This window comes from Rhinopithecus bieti, unplaced genomic scaffold (assembly GCF_001698545.2).
Source record: "Rhinopithecus bieti isolate Rb0 unplaced genomic scaffold, ASM169854v2 scaffold_3763, whole genome shotgun sequence".
NCBI lineage: Eukaryota > Metazoa > Chordata > Mammalia > Primates > Cercopithecidae > Rhinopithecus > Rhinopithecus bieti.
The window spans coordinates 305,710-328,092 of NW_016804379.1; the positions used below are offsets into that span (position 1 = coordinate 305,710).

General features: G+C 40.4%; 1 protein-coding gene across 1 annotated transcript in view; it reads left to right on the top strand.

Moving 5' to 3' along the window:
- The window catches only part of DPT (dermatopontin), a 34,936-nt gene extending 27,375 nt beyond the window's left edge, over positions 1-7,561 (top strand). The window contains exons 3-4 of the mRNA XM_017867557.1: positions 1,923-2,030; positions 6,410-7,561. Coding sequence (XP_017723046.1) covers positions 1,923-2,030; positions 6,410-6,476 — 175 coding nt within the window. The 3' untranslated portion in view covers positions 6,477-7,561. The remainder of the gene's footprint in view (positions 1-1,922; positions 2,031-6,409) is intronic.
- Positions 7,562-22,383: the final 14,822 nt, after the last annotated feature.

Genomic DNA, 22,383 nt, shown 5'->3' on the forward strand with positions numbered 1-22,383 from the left:
ATAATTAATTTTACACATTGTATCCAAAGATTGCTTCAAAAGTTTTTGAAGATATTTTTTGTTCTCATGGATCATAAATCAGTGAGATCCAAGTAAGGCCGTATTAGTTCTACTTATAAGACATTTACCATGCTGGGCGCGGTGGCTCATACATATAATCCCAGCACTTTGGGAGATGGAGGTGGGCGGATCACTTGAGGTCAGGAGTTCCAGACAAGCCTGGCCAACATGGTGAAACCCTGTCTCTACTAAAAATACAAAAATTAGCTGGGCATGATGGCACATGCCTGTAATCCCAGCTACTTGGGACACCGAGACAGGAGAGGGCGGAAGTTGCAGTGAGCTGAGATTGCGCCATTGCACAACAGCCTGGGTGACACAGTGAGACTCGGTCTCAAAAAAAAAAAAAAAAAAAGACATTTACCTGAAAGATAAAGTCCCGCTTCTGGACCTCTTTGGAAGCACAAAATAAGTTTCTGGATTGGCAGGGCCTTGTTCCCCTTCATGAACATTAAGCCAAAACACATGTACCTCACTTTGGGTTGGGCTTGCCATCCTGATAGAGCATAATTATGTGTTAGGAAAATTCAAATCAGGGAGCAAGGTTAGTGAATAATGGGTAAAAGGAATGATTATGAGCCAAGAGAATGGGCTAACCATTGATCTTGCTCCATCTGTGCACTGAGATCCTCCTAGGAGCCCTTACAGTTTATAAATCAATCTTTTCATGATTTAATGACAATCTTAGAGAAAGATCACCATCAGTCTGCAGAGGAGAAGATCTTTCTAGCATTAATAAACAGTGATCTGTTAAACCCAAATCAGATGAAATTATTGACACTTGGAAAACTAGTTGTTTTCCAAGCTGCCCTGGGGTTTGGATAAAGACTTTGGAGGAACTATTTCATGGTAAAAGGACTGTTTTGGTCCTAAAGGTCCCAGTGGCAAAGCCCTTATGAGAACTGGCGGATTCTAGACTTATTCCAGGATGGACTACCATGGACCTACTCATATGAAGGCCCAGGATTTACTCAATATTGGAAGAGAAGGAAAGGAAAGGAGGAAGAGGAAGAAGAAACAAAATAGTTCTTAGAGATTCAACACCTACCATGTGTATAGCACCCTCATCACTCATTTTTATTAGTTCCAATGACAAACCTATAAGGTAGACTTTATTCTTCTACAGGTCAGAAAACTGAGATGAATTGACTTTCCCCAGGCCATATATTTATTCAGCTAATATTTATTATGTATCTGTTTTAGGTGCTGGATGAACAATGGTGGACAAGGCAAAAGCTCTACCTTTGGGGAGCTTACATTTTAATTAAATAATTTTTGAACACGTTGTTGACTATAACTCACAATAAGAAATATATGTTAAACTAGCACAATACATACATCTTATTAACACATACACATATATATTTGAAACAAAATGTTTACATACATAGACTTATCCTTATTGCATGTGATGCATGCTTTGATATTTTCTTTTCTATTTTATATCTTTTTAAAGCCATTTAAATTGCTTTTCAAGCCAATTAAATTGGCTTTGTTATCAACTAATGAATTATAATCTAAAATTTGAAAACATTGTCTTAGTTGACTTGAATAGAATAGGAATAATATTGATATTAATCAATATCAAGAACTCCAAAATTATTTTGATAATTCCAAAGCCTGGGGAGGTATCTACATCTTTTTCAGTGTACAGTTTAATGGCCTAGAAAAGGAAGATGAGAAGTGGGAGGAGAGCTGTCTGTTTCTTCACAGCCTGGAGTGGTTTGGTGGATGTCATTAACTTCAGTCTGGATTTGCCAAGATGCTCAAACTCCATCTCTTCTTCATAGTGTGTCTTCTGTTTGCTCCCAGCAATAATAATGTGTTTTATTTTCCTCTAACCTTTTGTTCTTCCTGCATAGGCTGACAACAGAATATCCAGGTCACTATGGTGAGGACATGGACATGATTTCCTACAATTATGATTACTATATCCGAGGAGCAACAACCACTTTCTCTGCAGTGGAAAGGTGAGAAAGATAGCCCCTTCCCCATGGGGCTAGGGTTAAAGGAGCTGGGACTAACTCCCTGCAAGTATTATACCTGCAGGAATTTATAAACACACACACACACACACATACATACATACATGCAGAATACAAGTGCAGATTTCTTACATGCACATATATTTCTGCAGGAACTTTGACCTGAGGTTTTCCTTATTTTAGTTTCCTACCTGGTCAAGGATTAACTTCAGGTTTGGCTGGAAAATAGGAGGCCATGGGAAGTGAGCTGTTCTCATGAGCTCACCTCGTGGAGCTGCTCACCTTGGAGATGAGGGTGGATTCCAGCCTGCTCAAGAGCAAAGTCCTAAACTTGGTATCCCTTGATGGTCTAAGATTTTCCCCTCACTCAATTTCAAAGAGTACTTTTCCTCATGAAACACCAAGAGGAGAAGGCAAATACAGTTAGAGGGGTGCCCATTGTCAAAATGGACGCCCTTCAACCCCATGCCTCTATATGATCCCCACTTTGGGTTTTAGGAAAGAAGAGAGAAGAGAAAGAAAAGGGATTGGAGATAAGAAACACACAGAACCTACTGTCCTAGTCTGTTTGGGCTCCTTTACCACATTACCTTAGACTAGGTAACTTACGAACAATAGAAATTTATTGTTCACAGTTCTGGAGGCTGGAAAGTCCAAGATCAAGGCACCAGCAGGTTCAGTGTCTGGTAAGGGGTTGCTTGCTGCTTCAGAGATGTTGCTTTATTACTGTGTTCTCACACATGGTGGAAAGGGCAAGCCAGTTCCCTTCAACTTCTTTTATATGGGCACTAATCCCATTCATGACAGCAGAGCCCTCATGGCTTAATCACCCCCCTAAAGGCTCCTCCTCCTAATACTATCACATTGAGTATTAGGTTCCAACATATAAATTTTAAAGGGACACCAACATTCAGACCACAACATCTACCAACAATATTTAGAAATGAAAGGAGTTAACAATCCCTCAGTAAAGCTGACAAAAATTAATGAAAGAAAGATAATTTAAATGGCCTGAAGATAAAAACTGCACTAACCCTTTTTTCATCACCTTTCTCTCACAATCAACTCCTTAGTCCTATCTCAAATACATCAAAACAGTAAGAAGAAAACAAGAATTGTACTCCCTACTAATATAGAGAAAAGTGTGGGTAAATTCAGGTGTTAATGATTGGTTTGGCCTACTTTTAGTCAGCTGATAATCACTTTTTACACAGAAATGAATTCCTGAAAAGTTACCAATAAATATTTTGCAAACCAAATAACACTTACATTAACTCATAAGATAGTATACTGTGATGAATTTGAGTGTGATACATCTTTGGTGTGTGTCTGTGTTTTCAAACAGAATTACATCTGAAATAAAGTTAACTTATTTAATATGACCTAGAATTTCTTTTTTTTTTTAAAAAAAAAAAGGACATTAAGTAGCTCTGGAAAGGCACAATATATGTTGCAGGCTGATCAGCAAAAACCTTTATGTTTACCCATAGGCAAACCACTCAGTTTGCACACATTACTTATTTTTACTTTAGATATACTTTAAACTAGCCTAGTTACCAATTTTCTAGAAGCAGCAAATTAGAAAGGGAACCCACTATATAGTACTTAGAATGAAACTCATTCCACCAATGAGAATAAATAGCTGGATGACATGACAACAAATAAGCGTAAGAACAATAAAGAAAATGAAAGGCTCAAGAACTCAAAGAACGTGGGTTGTCATTTAGCCGGGCCATGCTCCCCAAAGTGCAAAACGAAATAACAGGGGTGCTCAATGCTGCAAATGATGACTTCAGCTCAACAAGAAAATTAGTTCTATGTTCCCTGTTTAAGAAAGCAGGAATGAATACAGTAAAGGAAAAGTGACGTCCAAGATTAGGATGAAATAAATATATTTGAGTAGTTAAAACGCTCAATTCAATTTTCAGTAAATTCAGTTTTCAGTAAATTTTTGGTTATGTGGATTACCCACAATCATGAAAAACTGAAATATTATGTCATTGCATTAATTTAAAATGAATATCTTCCCCCCAAAATAAAATAAAATAAATATACTCATGCAATTTTGCTACTGTCATCAAAAACAAGTAGCTTAATGATCCACAACTTAGGTTTCTTCTGCTCTGCTGAAAGATGCCGAGGCCCCCAGCTTGGAGAACTATTGTCAGGGCAGGACTCCCTGTGCAAGAGCTTTCCCTCCACACGCAAATCATAGTGGTTTCCTCTTAGAATGCAGTTTTTTCCATCTGTGCGCTATTGACATCTGGGTCCAGATATTTCTTTGTTTCAGAGTCTGTCCTTTGCATTCTAGATGTTTAGCCTACCCACTAGATGCTACTAGCACTCCACCCCAAGTTGTGACAACCAAAAGTAGTTGCAGACATTGCCAAGTATTCCCTTGGGGAGCAAATTTGCCCCCACTGTCCTGGTGTGAAATCAGAGACTGAACCTGGTGGAATCATTTGGTCTTCATAGGACCAAGTCAAAGTTTTACTCAGCATCAGTTAATAGCCTTTTAAAAGAGTAGTTTGAATGCCTGATCATAAGATCTTGTTTATCTGTGTTTGTTGGTACACAGATAAATAAGACCTGGCTGCAGTAATTACAGTCATTTGGTAAACCCACATGCCACCAATTTTCTAATTTCCTTCTAAAACAATCTTTTGACAATTGCAGGAATCAAAATATCACCCAGGCTCTGGTATCACCCAGACCCTCAAGTTGATTATCCAGATTTGCGTTGAGGGACTCTATACCCAATTGTTTTAAACAAATGACCCGGAGCAACAGACTCAGAATTAGAAAGCCTGCCTTAGGCTGTTTGAGCAGAGTCAGCCCCCTTTTTCAGTTTAGAAGCTGGATGAAGGCCTTGTTAGTCATAGTGTTTAGGATAAATTGTTGAAAACAGACCTTGCAGATTGAAAATGGAGATAGATAATTCTGAGTTTGTAAAGGACCCCACTAAGCTTTGGAATGATTTGCATAATTAAATATGGAAAACCTCTTTATTGTTGCCCTTTATCAGGACTGTGCAAAGGGCATGGCAGCTGTGTGTTCTTCTGGGCTTAAGATTACCTAGTTAGGGAGACAGTGTGGTTTAAGAGAAAGATCAAGATTTGAGTCCAATAAACTGTGAATCTGAAATTATCACCTATTACTTGTACTACCTTAAAGCAAGTTAATTATTTCTCTGAGCCTGGTTCTTCACTTAAACAATGAATTGTTGTGAGGATTAAAAGAGAAAACAGGTAAAGCATCTGGTACAATGCCAGATGTATTGGAGGCTACAATTATCATTACCACTGTTCAACAATATTAGACCACAGGAGTGTCATGCAATGTAGGCACTCGATACATTTCTCTTAAATGGATGAATAAAGAACATAAGTTTGCCCTGAGCAAAGAACATTCCTTGAAATGTATCCACACCACATTTTTCAAAAGTTAGTAATGCTATGTACACTCTTCCCATCCCCAACCACTTAAACACATAGGCAATTCATAACAATCTAGTGACGCCAGAATGGCAGCCATTTTCTTTTTTACTTTAAGGGATTTTTTCATTTCTCTGTAGCAGTGTTTTCTGAAGGGAAACACATGTATAGCACAGAGCCCAGTGCATGGTGAGCACTCTGCATATGGTAAGTGCTCAGAAAGAGTCAGTGGGAAAATGGATGGACTTTTTAAAACAAGATTTTTTTTTTTTTTTTTTTTTTTTGAGACAGGGTTTCACTCTGTCACCCAGGCTGGAGTGCAGTGGCACCATCTCAGTTCACTGCAGCCTCAACCTCCAGGACTCCAGCAATCCTCCCGCCTCAGTCTCTCAAATAGGTGGGACTACAGGCGTGCGCCACCACACCCAGCTATTTTTTTGTCTTTTTTTGTGGAGTCAGGTTCCACATATTGGCCAGACTGGTCTCAAACTCCTAGCCTCAAGCAATCCACCTGCCTCAGCCTCCCAAAAGGCTGGGATTGCAGGTGTGAGCCACCAAGCCCAGCCTAAAACAAGATTCTTTACAATGAAATGGAGATGATGTTAAATAAATGCTTTTATCCCAAGCTGTTAACCCACAGGTCATTGAGGTACTTTCTGGAGGCAGCAGAGGTGAGTTGACCACCAGTGATGAACAGAAGCCTCCACACAGCCAGTGACCTAGTTAGTCACCTTCAAGGGTGACCTGAACTCACAGATTTGTCGGCTCTTGGGAAACTGCATAAAGATGTCTTCTAAGAGCAAAGTGAGATTAAGTGTCCCTTCAGCTCCCAGGTCCTCCAAATGTTCTCTGTTGCTGTTTCCCCAGCAGCGATTCTTCCTGCCGTGTCCTTTCTCACTGATATTCATTTTCTGACTCTCCCTCCCACAGGGATCGCCAGTGGAAGTTCATAATGTGCCGGATGACTGATTACGACTGTGAATTTGCAAATGTTTAGATTTGCCACATACCAAGTCTGGGTGAAAGGAAAGGGGCCAGGAGACGGGAGGGTGTCCACATATGTTAACATCAGTTGGATCTACTATAGCAGTTTCTGCTGCTCTCTTTCCTTTTCCCTGAGCTGGTAGCTGCAATGCCAGCTTCCTGGGCCTTTCTGACTAGTATCACACTTATAATAAAATCCACAATTAAACCATATTTCTCACTTTTCACACATTCCATAGCAACTGCTTTGTATGACTGATGATGGCTTGCTTGCACACCACATATACAGTGTGCATGCTTACAGTCGGGCTTCTGGAGCACCCGCTGCAGCCTGGCTACTGCTTTTTACTGCAGAATGAACTGCAAGTTCAGCATAGTGGAGGGGAGAGGCAGAACTGGAGGAGAGGTTCAGTGAAGATTCTCTACAGCTATGCCTGTTTGAATGATATGTAGGGTCCCCACAAAAAGCAGGCTTTCTGCCCTGAGGGGCATCTTCCCACTTCCCTGCTCCACATGAGCCATGCATGCTTAGAAATCCAAGTGCAGAGCTCTTTGCTCCAGGAGTGAGGAGACTGGGAGGTGAAATGCAGAAGTGGAAGGGTTTGGGGGCAGAGCTGAAAACAGGGTTGGAAGGATTTCCTGAATTAGAAGACGAACATTAGCATACCCAGTAATGAAAATGAGTGCAGGGGCCAGAGGAACCCTTGAGGATCAGTCTCAAATGAGATAAAAAGGGAAGCAGAGAAAGGTCAGAGAATGGGACTCAGATTGGGAACTTGTGGGAATGAGAGTGACGAGGTTGAACTGGGAAGTGGAAAAAGGAGTTTGAGTCACTGGCACCTAGAGGCATGCCCAGGATACCTAGGAAGGCTGGCAGACACCCTGGAACCCTGGGGAGCTACTGGCAAACTCTCGTGGATTGGGCCTAATTTTTTTTGGTGGGAAAGGCTGCCCTGGGGATCCACTTTCCTTCTGTGTGTGGTTCGGGAGTTCTTCTGCAGAGATGGCACTATCTTTCCTCCTCCTGTGATGTCCTGCTCCCAACCCTTTGTACTCTTTATTGCAAAAGAAATAAAAATATTAACGTTCACTATGCTGGAAACATTCAGGGTCGGTTTTTGCTCTCTACTCTTTCCCTTGCTGATTATTTATCCATTCATTCTGAATATACTGGTTAGCATTGTGGTTTGTGCCAAGTACCACGCAAGGCCCCAGGAGTACAATGATGACAATGACAGAGTGTGGTTGGGGAATTAGATATTTAAGACATAAAGTGCTAAATGCTTTACTTAAGATTAAACAAAGGAAGGAATCACATTTCTTGGCCTTTGAGTTTAGCCTAATCTTTTCTCAGCATCCTTCAACCTTCCTTATCCCAAGATGTCACCGGAATTTTAACCCCAGCAACCCCTCTTTTCTTTATCCATAGCAGTTTGCCTTTTTTTTTTTTTTTCTGATCCATGCTGCTCTTCCTTCATCCTCTCCCCCAGTGGACCCAGAAGAAGAGCCAGCCAGGCAAAACCCCAGGGATCGCCTACCCTGCCATACACCCCATCTAGGTGGTCAAGATGGTGACTCTCGGCCAGTGGTGACGGTGTTTCCCACTGCAAGATCCCAGCATTGTGATGGGGAAGGCAGGGCTAAGGATATCTTCTCCTGCCTTAGCTCTAAAACACTTTTTCATATTAGAGTTTTGCTTTATTTCCTCCGTGTCATTGTTTCTGCCTTTCTGGCAATTTTAATTTATTATAAGAAGCGTCGGTGTTATTTTTCACCAAGGAAGCCATTAATATTTTAGCAATTGCAGCCTGGTTCAGGATGGCAACCAGGAAATAGCCTTAGTTGGGTGTGTGGAGCACAGCAGGAAAGGAGACAAGCAATGCTGGTTGGCTGACTTGGCATCCATGAAGAAAACAAAAGGCTGGTGAGAGGATGGGGAGCTCAGAGGGTGAAGGGAGCATGGCTGGGGGAGGAGAGGCTATAGCTGGAAGAAGCCAGGAGACTGCAAGAGAACATAAGTCAGGAAAAAAGAAAACTTTAAAGCAATAGCAGTTCAATAAATAGTGCCTGTGCCAAGTGGAATAAAAAGAGCTTTTGCTAAGAAGAAAACTATTCTTTGCATATAGATAGGCCAAGGGCAATGACAGAAAAGACACTGTCAACTTGGTTTGAATCTGAATAATTATACTTTGTATTATAGGCCATTCATTAAGAACTAAATGTCAGAGCGAATACTAAATCCCAGATCTGGTAACTGCAAGTTGTTGTCTGTTTTTTCATTACTCCAATCTTTCTGCTAACTTGCTCCACAGTCTTGGATAAGTCACCTCTCCTTTCTAGGCCTACTGTTGAAAATGAGGACATTTCTCTAGGTAACCATTGTGGTTTCTTGCAATTCTAAGAATCTCTGAACTCTATCACTTCCTGAATTGTTTATAAAGGGATTTTCTAAGGCATTTTCTTCCAGGAAAGGAGCCTGGAACTAGAGATGATCACCTAAGGCCTACCGCTGGCTCTGACAGAGGGTGGCTGGGTAAGACTAGAGAAATCCCCAAGCCTTCTTCCCCTCATCTGCCCAGTACAGGTAGGAATCCCTTTCCAAACAACTTTACAAGATGCTGGCCACATACAACAAGATGATAGAAAGAGAAGACCCACAATTCCTGCCTCACAAGGCCTTCAGCCTAATAGTGAGATGAGAAGATAGAAGATGACAACAACTGCAAGAAAGTTTCCTGAGTAAGCTGAGCCCATGCTTGGCCCTGAAGGACAAGTAGGACTTCTGAGGTGAGTAGAAGAGACTGTAGGCTCTGGCATCAGACTTCCTGGCCACAAATCGTGGTCCTGTCACTCCTCAGCTTTATGACCTTGGCCACGTCACCCACCTTTCCTGAGACTCTATTTCCTCACCTGTAGAAATAATTATAGTGCTTACAACACGGGATACTGTAAGAATTAAATGAGGTCACATAGTGTCTTGCACATAATAAGTACCCAATAAATGTAGTCAGAGAAGGAAAACAGTGTTAGTATATATTAGAAATAAAATTCCTTAGGTAAGCTGGATTTTAGTAGACGTCAATAAGAGGAAACATTTATTAAGCAAACTTAAGTCCCACTTACATTTCCTCAGTAACGAATCAATAAATTATCAAGTGTTTGCTATATACCAACCATTTTTCTAGGCACAGTTCCTGCATTCTGGAGAATTATAAACTAAAGGAGTTAGTGAAGCAAACAAACCATGACAGTACACTTTGATAAGTCAAGGGCAGGCGGTATTTCAATAGAAGGCAGTGAGAGGTCAGGACAGGAAAGGGGATGGTAGCATTTAAGGAAATGGAAATGATATTATGGAAGGCATAAAATAAAGTATGGGTTTGAGAAAGGTTCTTCAGGAAATACTGGCCTTACCAAGGGGCCTGGGAGGTCCAATATGCAGTCATAGTGCTCTAAATAGAGATAGGTTGCTCACATCAGTACCGTAAGGCATTCCACTCTTTGTGCATGTTAGTTGTAATTTATTCTATCTATCTGGAACTCAGATGGCCTGGAGAAGTTCTCTCTCCATCCTAGCCCTTCATCCATATATATGTCTTCATGCTTGATTACTTTAACCCAAACATGAAACTCAACACTTTTGTAAGTTCCTTCAGAAAAATTCATTCTCACAAAAGCATTAGTGCTCACAAATGCTTAAACAGATCTGGGATTCAGTCCCCACAAACTCAAAAACATGAAAACAGATTCCACATATTTCTGTCTTTAAAATGTTCTTGTTCACCAGGAAATCAAGGATTTCCATCTCTCTAGTTGGTCCCCCAGCTAGCTCCAAGCCTACTTGGCTCTTCTCTTTTTAATCAGACAAAACGTTTCTCAATATAGTCCATGACCAAACAGTTGTGCACATCACAGTGGCCAACAGAACAGAGATCACATAATCAATAGCATCCACTCTCCTTTTAAAGTCTCAATCAGTTTTAATTAAACCACTTCCGTTTAATCGAATCACATTATTAAGGAGTGCTATCTGAACCTGGTTCCCATCCTGAGATCCAGAATTGGTGAGACTGGATAGGCAGAACCTTGACAAAATGTTGCTTGGATGTACTAGGGTGTAGCATCCCTTTCCTATTAACTTGTTGAATCTCTGTTATTAAATGTATTCCTTTATAAAGCAAGAATTAAAAAACACACCTACCTTAAAATTTATGGTAAGAAATAATAACATATTCATGCATATCTCAGATTTTCATATCCCTCACATATCTCAACTTTTCATAGAATGAAATATTTCTAAAAACTGAAAACCAACCGAAACTCCCTATTAATTTTAAAACCTATTCATTAGATGCCACTGTATCTTGCTAAGCACTTGAATCTGTCATTGTGTGGCCTTCTTCTTCCTCTCACACTAATGCAGGCCTATTTATCCATAAGAAGCCCAGTTATAAATGTGAATGAATGACTGTATCAGTGAAAAATGCTCAATAGAAATATTGCAAAATGCAAATTATGAATTTGCATTGTAGCATTGTTGATTCCTTTGTTCTTCCATATACTTTTCTGCCTTCCCCAACTTATAAAAACAATTATCATTGATTGTATTTATAATCAAAAAAGAAAAGTAATTTTAATCTTACAAAACAAAAAAAGTCACCGGCTGCCAGGCAGTTCAGTCCTAGGACAATGTTTCAGCTGAAAGGTGACCATATGGTTACTTCATGGAAAGAAAGAAATCATGAAGCCAGGCCCTTTCATCTAACCGGCCGCCTGATGGGTTATAATTTAATATGCAGAATTACCTGCTCTTTCCAAGGTCTCTAACCATCCCCAGAGACAATGGAACAGATGTGCAGCCTGTGGTATGGCCAATGTGAAACTAACATTTACCGCAATAGCTGGAAATCTTCTCCCCATGTCTTCCACTCATGGAAGTCCTACTTCAGGGCCAAGTATAAATTCAGTTTCCCCAGGAAACTTCCCTAGCCTTCCAAGACTGGGGCTTTTCACTCCCTCCCTCAGCGTTCTGTGTCTTTATCTTCATTTCCCTGAGGACAAGAGTCTCATTTCTTTTTGTTCATTGTTAGATTTCCCATGCCTAGCTAAGTGTTTTACACATAATGGGCATCCAAGACATGTATTTTTAAACTAATCTGGATTTCTGGTTTGTTTCAGTGGATCGATCAACACTCTAAGCAACCAAAAACTGAAAAAACACTTTGAAAATTATGAAGTTCTAGTAAGAGGCAAGGTATTATGATGGTACTGTGGTTCTGATGGGGTTAATACCACTCTTACTCTCTTTATTCATCATCAGGTAATTATTCATTTAACCCCTTTAAAAGCTATTCATTAGTGATAAGTGAGTTGGAAAGTATAACAGATAATCACAAGGATCACTTACACATTCAGAAAGTGTATTTTACCATCCTGGGTAACATAACAATTTTGGTGTTTTTATGAACTGTGAACTGTATCAAAATCAACATGTGAGCAGCTAGGACATTACTAGGCACCTGGCAGAAATGAGAAAAAGTCTCACCGAATAACTCCTTGGGAGACTGGGGGACCAAGAGGCAAAGGGGCTCAGGTTGGTAAAATAGTGTTAACCTGTGAAAATTTGGATGCTGTTTTTAAGTCTCATATAAGCATATGAGTTCTAGGGGTGGGGTGCGCAGAGATTTTTGTCTCTGATATATCCCCTGCACCTAGAATAGGGACTGACCCATGGTAGGAATTCAACAAATATTTAATGAGAAAATAAAAGTGGAGCCCTAAGACAGACCCTAATGCAGATTATGATTTCATTAACATAGACCTTATAGCCCTTTCTTTTTCTTGGTACTCCCACTGAACGTTTACCTGTGGGATTACGTCATGATTAGATAGACCAATGCAGTGAAGCTGGTTTCTCAGAATTAGGTAACTTTCCTTTTATGCGGCTGTCTAGCAGGCATTTGTAGACCCTGCTGGTGTCTGGAATCTTTCTTCTCTGTGTCTGGTAGATTTCAGCTGGCCTGGGTGTCTCTGTGGGCCTCTTTTGTTGGCAGACTCAAAGGTGAGCTCATTAGCCATTACCCCCTTGGAAATCTGTTCCGGGAAGTCAAACATGCTCTGAGTCACATGTGTCTGCCGCCTACCACAACAGTGTAGCATGCAGACTGCTTCTGCCAATAGGTTTCTGGGAGGAAGAAATGGAAAATCTGTCATGGTATGAAACTGCACAGCTCAACTTGGAGAAGGACTTCAGTCCACAGGAATTCACAGAGTGAAGGAAGGCTCTTAGTTCTCTCCATGCATAGGTAAGCCTCGAGAAAATTCCCAGGTCCCTGCAGAGGAGGAGAAAAAATGGAAAGAGGTGGACAAGTGGATTGTGTTGGGCAGGATGGCAACACTCAGTGCTTTCCAGAATGGCACTTTGGCTTGTTCTAAATGGATAATAACACATGGCTATGTTTTTGTACACATAATGTTGACCACTACTTCAACAAGGTGCCATTAATCACCTTCCTTGCTCCTGGTACAAACTGAAGAAAGCCAAGAAGCATAAAACACATGCCTTTCCTCAGGGAGATTTTTTGTTCTAGAGAGGGAGACAAGAACAAAAAGCTGGAAAGTTTAATGAATAAAAGAAGGCTGCTTACAATCACACACCCAGTGAGTCATACACACAGAAAATCTTACACTATTGCAGAGAGCAGAGGATCACTATGGGCAGGAGAAATAGAAGGCATTAGGACAGGTAGAAGACGAAGATTTATGCCAGCAGAAGAGACTGCCCGAGCAAACCTATGGAAGTGAGGAGGCTCCTCAAGAAGCCAGAAATACCTTGGGTCTCCTGAAGCCAATTCTCAGGCTGGAGCCCAGTGAGGCAAATGAATTGTCCAAGGACACCCTATGAGTAAATGACAGAGACACTTAGAATTCAAGCCTTTGGAATCTGAGCTTGGTGATGTCCTCTGTCAGGTCCCTGTCCAGTGACGGGTTTAGTGAGGTGAAGGGAGTGGGAGGGAACATGCATTGCAGGCTCTTGCAATCTATGCTCAAACAGGCTTTCCCGTTTACTACTTGCAGATACCCTAGATGGGCATAGTTACTGCCATTTTATAGATAGGTTCAAAGGCCCTGAAACAGTAGGTGACTTGCCTAAGGTCACACAGCTAGTGGAAGTGGATGTTGAACTGAAGTCTAGCTGTTTACAAAGCCCAGTCCTCTCAGCTACGTCAACTTGGAGTCAAGGGTTTCCACTGGGAGTAAGGAGAGATAACTGCTTTAAACTCTGCTTTTTAAATAATGTTCAATATGAAATAGTTGAATATTGTCCAATATGAAAAAATGATTCAAAGATTTATTCCAGTATTTTAAACATTGCCTCTGGAGGGAGAGATGGCATTGTAAGGTGGTCAGGAGGACATTGTTGGAAGTCTAGAAAGCCAGATGAGTTGTCTGAAAATAATAATGTTGCTACTCGACTGTTTTATATTAATGTAAACATTGCCCATTATAATAAAATCAGCCACAGGTTCAACATCTCTTGTAGTAACAATAACTCTTGTCTGCCTTCTAAAATGACTCCTAAATAACAAACCTTCCATAAACTCAATCTAACCTAAATAAGCAGAATTGCTGTGACAACCGAGATCATAATTGTCTTTGTTTGATCCTTCAGCCTCCACAATTGTGTAGGTTCTCCATACCAAGTCATGGCCTTGTTTATCTTTGCTGTGTGTGCTCTGGGAAGCTTTCTGCCTAGAGAATTAGCACACTCAATAAGCACCACTGTTCTCTTCAGTTGATTAAACTCCAGCGGCTCAGTCTGTTAGCAGAAATGTATTGGGCTGATATCACAGTTCTAGATCACCTCACCTCATGTTGCTCTTTTTCAATGTTATCTTAGACTGTGCAGGTTATCTGCATCATAAACCAAATTGATCACTGGACTCTGATAGTTATAATAGATTCTAGGCACATAAATTATTTTTCATTAGCTTTAATTGCCAGCAAAGGAATTTGGACACTTAATCTAAGGAAGTGAAATAATGTGATTCAGCTCTATTAGACATGGTAAAGCTCTCACTTATTAAAAAAAAAAAAAAAAAAAAGTGTAGAAAGGTAAGCAAATTTCCAGTACCTGCAACCTTGAAGTCCTTCAACAGGAAGCCAATCTCTATGGCCACCAACAGAGCTGTCTTTGATGTTATGTGCAGCTTCAGTCCACACTGGCTTCAGTGCCTTCAGAGCAGGTCTCTATCTCCTGAAGATCCAAGTATTTGATTCTCCTGTGGCTCTAAATATCTAAATATATGTACCGAATAATAATGATGACAACAATTAATTATTTTTGTGCATACTCTGAGCCAGGCTCTTTACTTAACCTTTATATGCACTTCATTTGAATACTCAAGTAGATTTCCAAAGTGGCTATCACTATCCTTGTTTTACAAAGGATAAGACTGAGACAGAAGGAATGAGTTCCTTTCTCAGGGACATAACTGTACACATTGAAGCAGAACTCATACTCAGGCCTGGATGAGTCCAGAGCCTGTGCATTCCAGGATATTCTGTGCTGTCCTGAGACTCCGATATAGACTGTGCCATGCTGCCTCCTATAGGGGTAACAACTTCTCATGGTGTATTTTCTCTCACCACCTAGGGCTCAGCCAGCATGAGTACCACATCAACTTAACACCAAAGCTCACTTCAGACATTGAGGCTAGTAGGTCCTTTCCTGGTACACATGGTTCATGACTGTATCCCCAGAACCTTACAGAGTACTTAGTACATTGTTGATGCTCAGTCACAAATATATGTTTGTTATAAATAAATAAATAAACCCAATATATAATAAATAAATAAATAAATAAATAAATAAAATATAAACATATATACAACATATAAACAGAATAAACTCACTAAGTGAAAATGTTCTGAGTGAATGAATGACTTAATTGATTATTCTTGGTAGATGCTCTAAGCGGCAGTCCCTTCATTCACCTGTTCTTCCCCAGACTCTTCATTCATAGTCTTTCAATCCATATTCTTTCACTGTTGCTTTCATTCCCATATCCCCAAACATTTACACTATCTGTGACCTTAGAACTTCTACCCTATGGCTCTAAAAAAATGAAAAAATATGACCACACATATTCAATTTTTTCACAGACCTATGCCTGACCTCCTCACCTTAGCTGAACCCTGGCTTTCCCTGCAGTGCTCTTGAGTGAGGGTCATGCACTCACATAGGCTCTGAGTCCTGTGGAATCTCTAGAATAATTTTCACCTCCTAAGTAATTATTGAATTTGAGCCCTTTCATCTATTCTCCAACTATCTCCTTTATTCAGATCCTTATCCTTGCTTTCCTGTCTCCTTTGGTCTAGGCTTTTCTTTATGAAGTCCATTTAATTGCTGGAGGGAGATTTTTTCCAAAACATAAATGCAATAGGTTGTATCCCCACTTAAAATTTTTCCTAAAAATTTTGTTTTCCAAGCAAAACACATATTCTTTCAGTGCCATAGCACCCTTCACACACACTGCCAGGTTCCTGTGCTGCAGACATGCAGAATTAGTCATGTTTCCCTGAAGAGATCATGTGTCCCTATGCCTCCGTGCCTGTTCACATACAATTTCCCATGCTTGGATGCCTCTGTACCTGTACCTTCTTTCCCTGGAGGACTTTCAGTGGTAGTTTTCCTGGTTTCCAAGGTGAGTTAATAGTTCCTCACTGGTGCTGCCATATACCTGATTATACCTGCGTCATAACGTTTGTCACACTTCTGCATTTTTTTCTATTTTGACAGTAACTAAATGTTCTCATTGTCTCTTCATACCCAGTACCCAGCATATGGTAGGTGTTCATTAACTATTAACTATATAAATATTTAAAGAATGAAAGGAGAGTCTTCTGACACCTGGGAGTCTACAGTTCCCTGGAAAATAACCACAAGTAGAACTCGTCATCTGTATTCCAGTCTACTGCAACGGCTTTCTACCTAATGTAGCTGTCTTTGTTCTTGCTCTCCCCTTCAAATTTCACTTACACATGCCAGAGTGATCTACCATTAAAATATTTGACTCCAGTGCTTACAATTGCCATGTTCCTAATAGTACATGGGTTTAAAATCAACTTCTTGAAAAGGCGTTAATGTCCTCCATGGAGTAGTGTCCTCTGCCTCTTGTCTCCTCACTCCTTGCCTTCCTTGATCCCTCCCTGGCTGGTTAGGAGCCAATACTGTACAATACTGTGTACAGAACACCATCACTGCCTTTGCCATAATGCTTTATGTTCCCATGGCCAGACAGTAAATTCCTTGAGGACAAGGATTGTATTATATTTCTCTCTAAATCCCTGGTAGATAGCACAATTTCTGACCCATAGTAGGTGCTCATTTATGGATATTGAATTAATAGTATCTAATGATAGGCAGAGCATTGAGTTGGAATGAAAAATACCACAATACGTTGCAAAGGAAAGCAAACTTTTGGACAAAGATCAGGTCTTCCAGCAGACTATAAACTAAATGTATGCCAGAATGATACAGGACTTACATTTCTCATTAAAGTCCTTCAACAGAGAACAATATTTTATGAATATTCTTTGGTTCATATCAAAATCTTATGATATCATAAAAGGTATGTTGAAAATAAAAATGCAAATTCTCTTCATAAATTCAGCTAGTTTCATAAAGCAAAAGGTTTCTAGTACACATTTTCAAAACGAATGATACATAACATTAACATGAGTGCATTTACTGGCAGAATGCACAGCAGCTAATGACATTCCATTACATGTTCTCTCTCATTGGGAGCCACCACCTGATGTCCCTATGATTAGGCAAATATTCAGTCAATTGGTCAACAGTACTAACTAAAATCATCTTGTGGGGACAGCACCATATTTGTTGCAATAAGGAATAATAAAATAACAGGTTTCTGACACTCAAGAAATTCACAACTTATTTAGTGAAAATAAAGGGACACCCATGAGCAATAAGAGATAACTTATAAATACAAAACTGCCTCCAGTCAAATGTGTTCTACACATGATTATTACTAATAAACAAAAACAAAGTAAACAAGTGTACAGTTCTTCCACAGGCCTGTGTGGTGGTACTACGGCCCCCACCTTACAATTGAGAGGGTAGGCATCCAAACCTTGTGACCTGCATAAGTTTACATTGCTATATGAAACAGAACTAAGACTTAAACTCAAGTCTTCTGACTCCCCATTCCAAGCTCTTTCCAGTACCATGCAAGAGGCACATGTCAGATTTTCCAACAAAGTATCCTTCGTCCTTCCAAGTTCCCTCCAAAATGAGATTTTACAGACAAGCTCTGTTAAGGCAGATTTGGTTACATGTATTGGACTAGGCAATGTATAATGCATCTTGCAATTTGAAAAGTACATAATCCTCTCTAGTCTGTATTTATGGGCACCATCAATTCAGCCATAACTCAGCCATTATGACCAAGCTGTTTCATCAAGCAACCAATCAGGGCAATGAAGAAACAAACAGTATATCTGACTTATTTAACTGAACAACTTAAGCACAATGGTTAAACTGCCCAAGAGTGGAAAAATAACCAGTTTTAGCCAAGCTTAATATTACCTCATTCCTTCAGTGTTATATTTAACACACTGAATCTCTGTTTATAAATGGCTCCATCGCCTCATAAAAATTGCATTTTGGCTATTAGAGTTTTTAATAAAATTTATTTTGATGACAAACATTTATTAGTCTCTTCTGGCTTCCTTCATATCTCTGTACTCTTACATAATACCCTATTGTTTATTTTTAAAATTTTTATTAAGTTACTGAGTTTGTTGTCACTGCTATTATTTAAGCATCACATACATTAAATGTTCACAGAATTATCCACTTTCCTATGACACCATAAATGTGTCTTGAACTATTAATCTGAATCACTATTCAAAGAGAATCTTGGGCGGGAGCAGGGGAGCGGGGCCAAGATGACCACTAGAAGCAGTGGTGATTGGAGGCTCCGATTGAAAAGAACCAAAATAGTGTGTGAATCCAGCAGCAGCAATCGAGGTATCCAAGTTCTGTCATCAGGACTGACTAGGCAGCTGGCATAACCCACGGAGAGAAAGGAAGAACAGTGTGGTACAGTGGCTCACCTAAGAGCCACATGGGGCATGGGAGCCCCCAACCCCGCCAAAGGAGATGGTGAGTGAGCATGCTACCCAGCCTGTGAAACTGTGCTTTTTTCCATGGAACTGTGCAACCCATGAATCGGATCAGAAGGCCTCACTTGTGAGCCCACACCACTGGGGCCTACAGTACCAGCCAGGGAGCCACGTAGATTCTCAACAGCCAGTCAGCTAGAATCTGCTTAAGCCTGCGGAGTTCCTGGGGGGAGGGGCAACTGTCTGTTGTCTAAGCTGTCTGAGCTCTTAGGGGAGGGGTGGCAGCCAACACTGGGACTGCTAGCTGCCTAACACACTAAGCTCCCAAGGCAGAGGAAGGGCAACAGCCATCTCTATAGTTCCAGGCTGCACTTTTCCCCTGCTGGAGCCAGGGAGGGCTTTTCCCAAGACTGGCTATGGCAGACTGCAGCCAGAGTGCCTCTTCAGGCCTGACCCTGACCCATCCCTCACTGGGTGGGGTCTCTCTGTAGGAACTCTAACAACTCCAGCCAGGGGCTCAGGGATAGAATTCTGATCTCCCTGGGCTTGAACCCCTAAGAGGAGGGGTGGCCATTGTCTCCATAGACCAGCAGACATAGCCTTTCCTCCTGCTAGTTCTGAGGAATCTGGGCAGCCCAGACAAGTAGGTTTCCCCCAGCATGGCACACCCGCTCCACCAAGGGATAGCCAAAGTGCTTTCTTAAATGAGTCCTGCTCCCCATGCCACCCAACTGAGTGAGATCCTCCAACAGGGGTTGTCAGACGGCCTATACAGAAGCATTCCTACTGGTATCAGGTTGGTGCCCTTCAAGGTCAGATGCAAGAGGAAGGAGCAGGCACCCATCTTTGCTGTTCTCCAACCTCCTTGAGTGACAGCTCCAGGCGCAGGAGCGAACCAGATGAATAGGGCCTGAAGTGAACCCCTAGCAAAGTACAGCAGCCCTGCAGAAGAGTAACCTGACCATTGAAAGAAAACAAACAAACAGAAAGCAAAAGGAAAATCAACCAAAAAAGTCTTCACAAAACCTCACCCAAGAAGGGTCAGCAGCCTCAAAGATTGAAACTAGATAAACTCATGAAGGCGGGAAAGAATCAATGAAAAAATGCTGAAAACCCAAAAGGACAGAGTGCGTCTTCTCCACATGTTTACAACACCTCTCCAGCAAGGGCACAGAACTGGATGGAGGGTGAGATGGACGAATTGACAGAAGCGGGCTTCAGAAGGTGGGTAATAACAAATTCTGCTGAACTAAAAGAGCATGTTCTAACCCAATGCAAAGAAACTAAGAACTTTGATAAAAGGTTAGAGGAGCTGCTAACTGGAATAACCAGTTTAGAGAGGAATGTAAATGACCAGATGGAGCTGAAAAACACAGCGAGAACTTTGTGAAGCATACACAAGTATCAATAGGCAAATCAATCAAACAGAAGAAAGAATATGAGAGTTTGAAGACCATCTTGCTGAAATAAGGCAGGCAGACAAGATTAGAGAAAAAAGAATGAAAGGGAAAGAACAAAACCTCTCAGAAACATGGGACTATGTAAAATGACCAAACCTATGACTGATTTGAGTACCTGAAAGAGATGGGGAGAATGGAACCAAGTTGAAAAACACACTTCAGGATATTATGCAGGAAAACTTCCCCAACGTAGCAAGACAGGTCAGCATTCAAATTTAGGAAATAACAGAGAACACCACTAAGATACTCCAAGAGAAGATCAACCTCAAGAAACATAATCATCAGATTTTCCAAGGTTGAAATGAAGGAAAAAATGTCAAGGGCAGACAGAGAGAAAGGCCAGGTCACCTACAAAGGGAAGCCCATCAGACTAACAGTGGATCTCTCAGCAGAAACCATACATGCCAGAAGAGACTGGGGACTGATATTCAACATTCTTAAAAACAATAATCTTTAACCCAGACTTTCATATCCAGCCAAACAAAGCTTCATAAGCGAAGAAGAAATAAAATCCTTCTCAGATAAGCAAATGCTGAGAGATTTCATCACCACCAGGCCTGCTTTGCAAGAGCTCCTGAAAGAAGCACTAAATATAGGAGAAAAAAAAAAAAAAAAATCCTAGTACCAGCCACTGCAAAAATACACCAAATTATAAAGACCAAAGACACGATGAAGAAACTGTATCAACTACTGTGCAAAATAACCAGACAGCATCATGATGACAGGATCAAAATCACACATAATAAAATTAACCTTAAATGTAAAAGGACTAAATGCCTCAATTAAAAAACACAGACCTGCAAACTGGATAAAGAGTCAAGACCCATTGGTGTGTTGTATTCGGGAGACCCATCTCATATGCAAAGACACACATAGGTTCAAAATAAAAGGATGGAGGAAAATTTACCAAGCAAATGGAAAACAAGAAAAAGCAGGGGTTGCAATCCTAGTTTCTGACAAAACAGGCTTTAAACCAACAAAGATCAAAAAACACAATGAAGAGCATTACATAATGGTAAAGGGATCGATACAACAAGAAAATTAACTATTCTAGATATATATGCACTCAATACAGGAGCACCCAGATTCATAAGACAAATTCTTATAGACCTACAAGGAGACTTATATATTATATTATATACCCACATAATAATAGTATGAGACTTTAACACTGCACTGCCAATATTAGACAGATTGATGAGACAGAAAATTAACAAGGATATTCAGAACTTTAACTCAGCTCTGGATCAAGTGGACCTAATAAACATCTACAGAAGTCTCCACCACAAATCAACAGAATACACATTCTTCTCAGTGCCACATGGCACTTATTCTAAAAGCAACCACATAATTGGAAGTGGAACACTCCTCAGAAAATGCAAAAAAAAACTAAAATCATAACAACAGTCTCTCAGACCACACTGCAATCAAATTAGAATTCAGGGTTAAGAAACTCACTCAAAACCACACAACTATGTAGAAATTGAAGGACCTGCTCCTGAATGACTCCTGGGTAAATAATTAAATTAAGGCAGAAATCAAGAAGTTCTTTGAAACCAATGAGAATAAAGTGATAACATACCAGAATCTCTGGGACACAGCTAAAGCAGTGCTTAGAGGGAAATTTACAGCACTAAATGTCCACATCAGAAAGTGAGAAAGATCTCAAATTGACACCCTAACATCACAATTAAAGGAACTAGAGAAGCAAGAGCAAACAAATCCAAAAGCTAGCAGTAGGCAAGAAATAACTAAGATGAGAGCAGAAATGAAGGGGATAGAGACATGAAAAACCCTTCAAAAAAATCAATGAATCCAGAAGTTGGTTTTTTGAAAAAAAGAAAATAGACCATTAGCTACACTAATAAAGAAGAAAAGAGAGAAAAATCAAGCAGACACAATAAAAAATGATCAAGGGGATATCACCACTGACCCCACAGAAATACAGACTACCATCAGAGAATACTATAAATACCTCTATGCAAATAAACTAGAAAATCTACAAGAAATGGATAAATTCCTGGAAACATACACTCTCTCAAGACTAAACCAGGAAGAAATCGAATCCCTGAATAGACCAATAACAAGTTCTGAAATTGAGGCAGTAGTTAATAGCCTACCAACCAAAAAAAAGCCCAGGACAAGATGGACTCACAGCCAAGTTCTAACAGAGGTACAAAGAGGAGCTGGTACACTCCTTCTGAAACTATTCCACACAATGAAAAGGAGGGACTCCTTCCTAACTCATTTTATGAGGCCAGCATCATCCTGATACCAAAACCTGGCAGATATACGAAAAGGAAAGAAAAC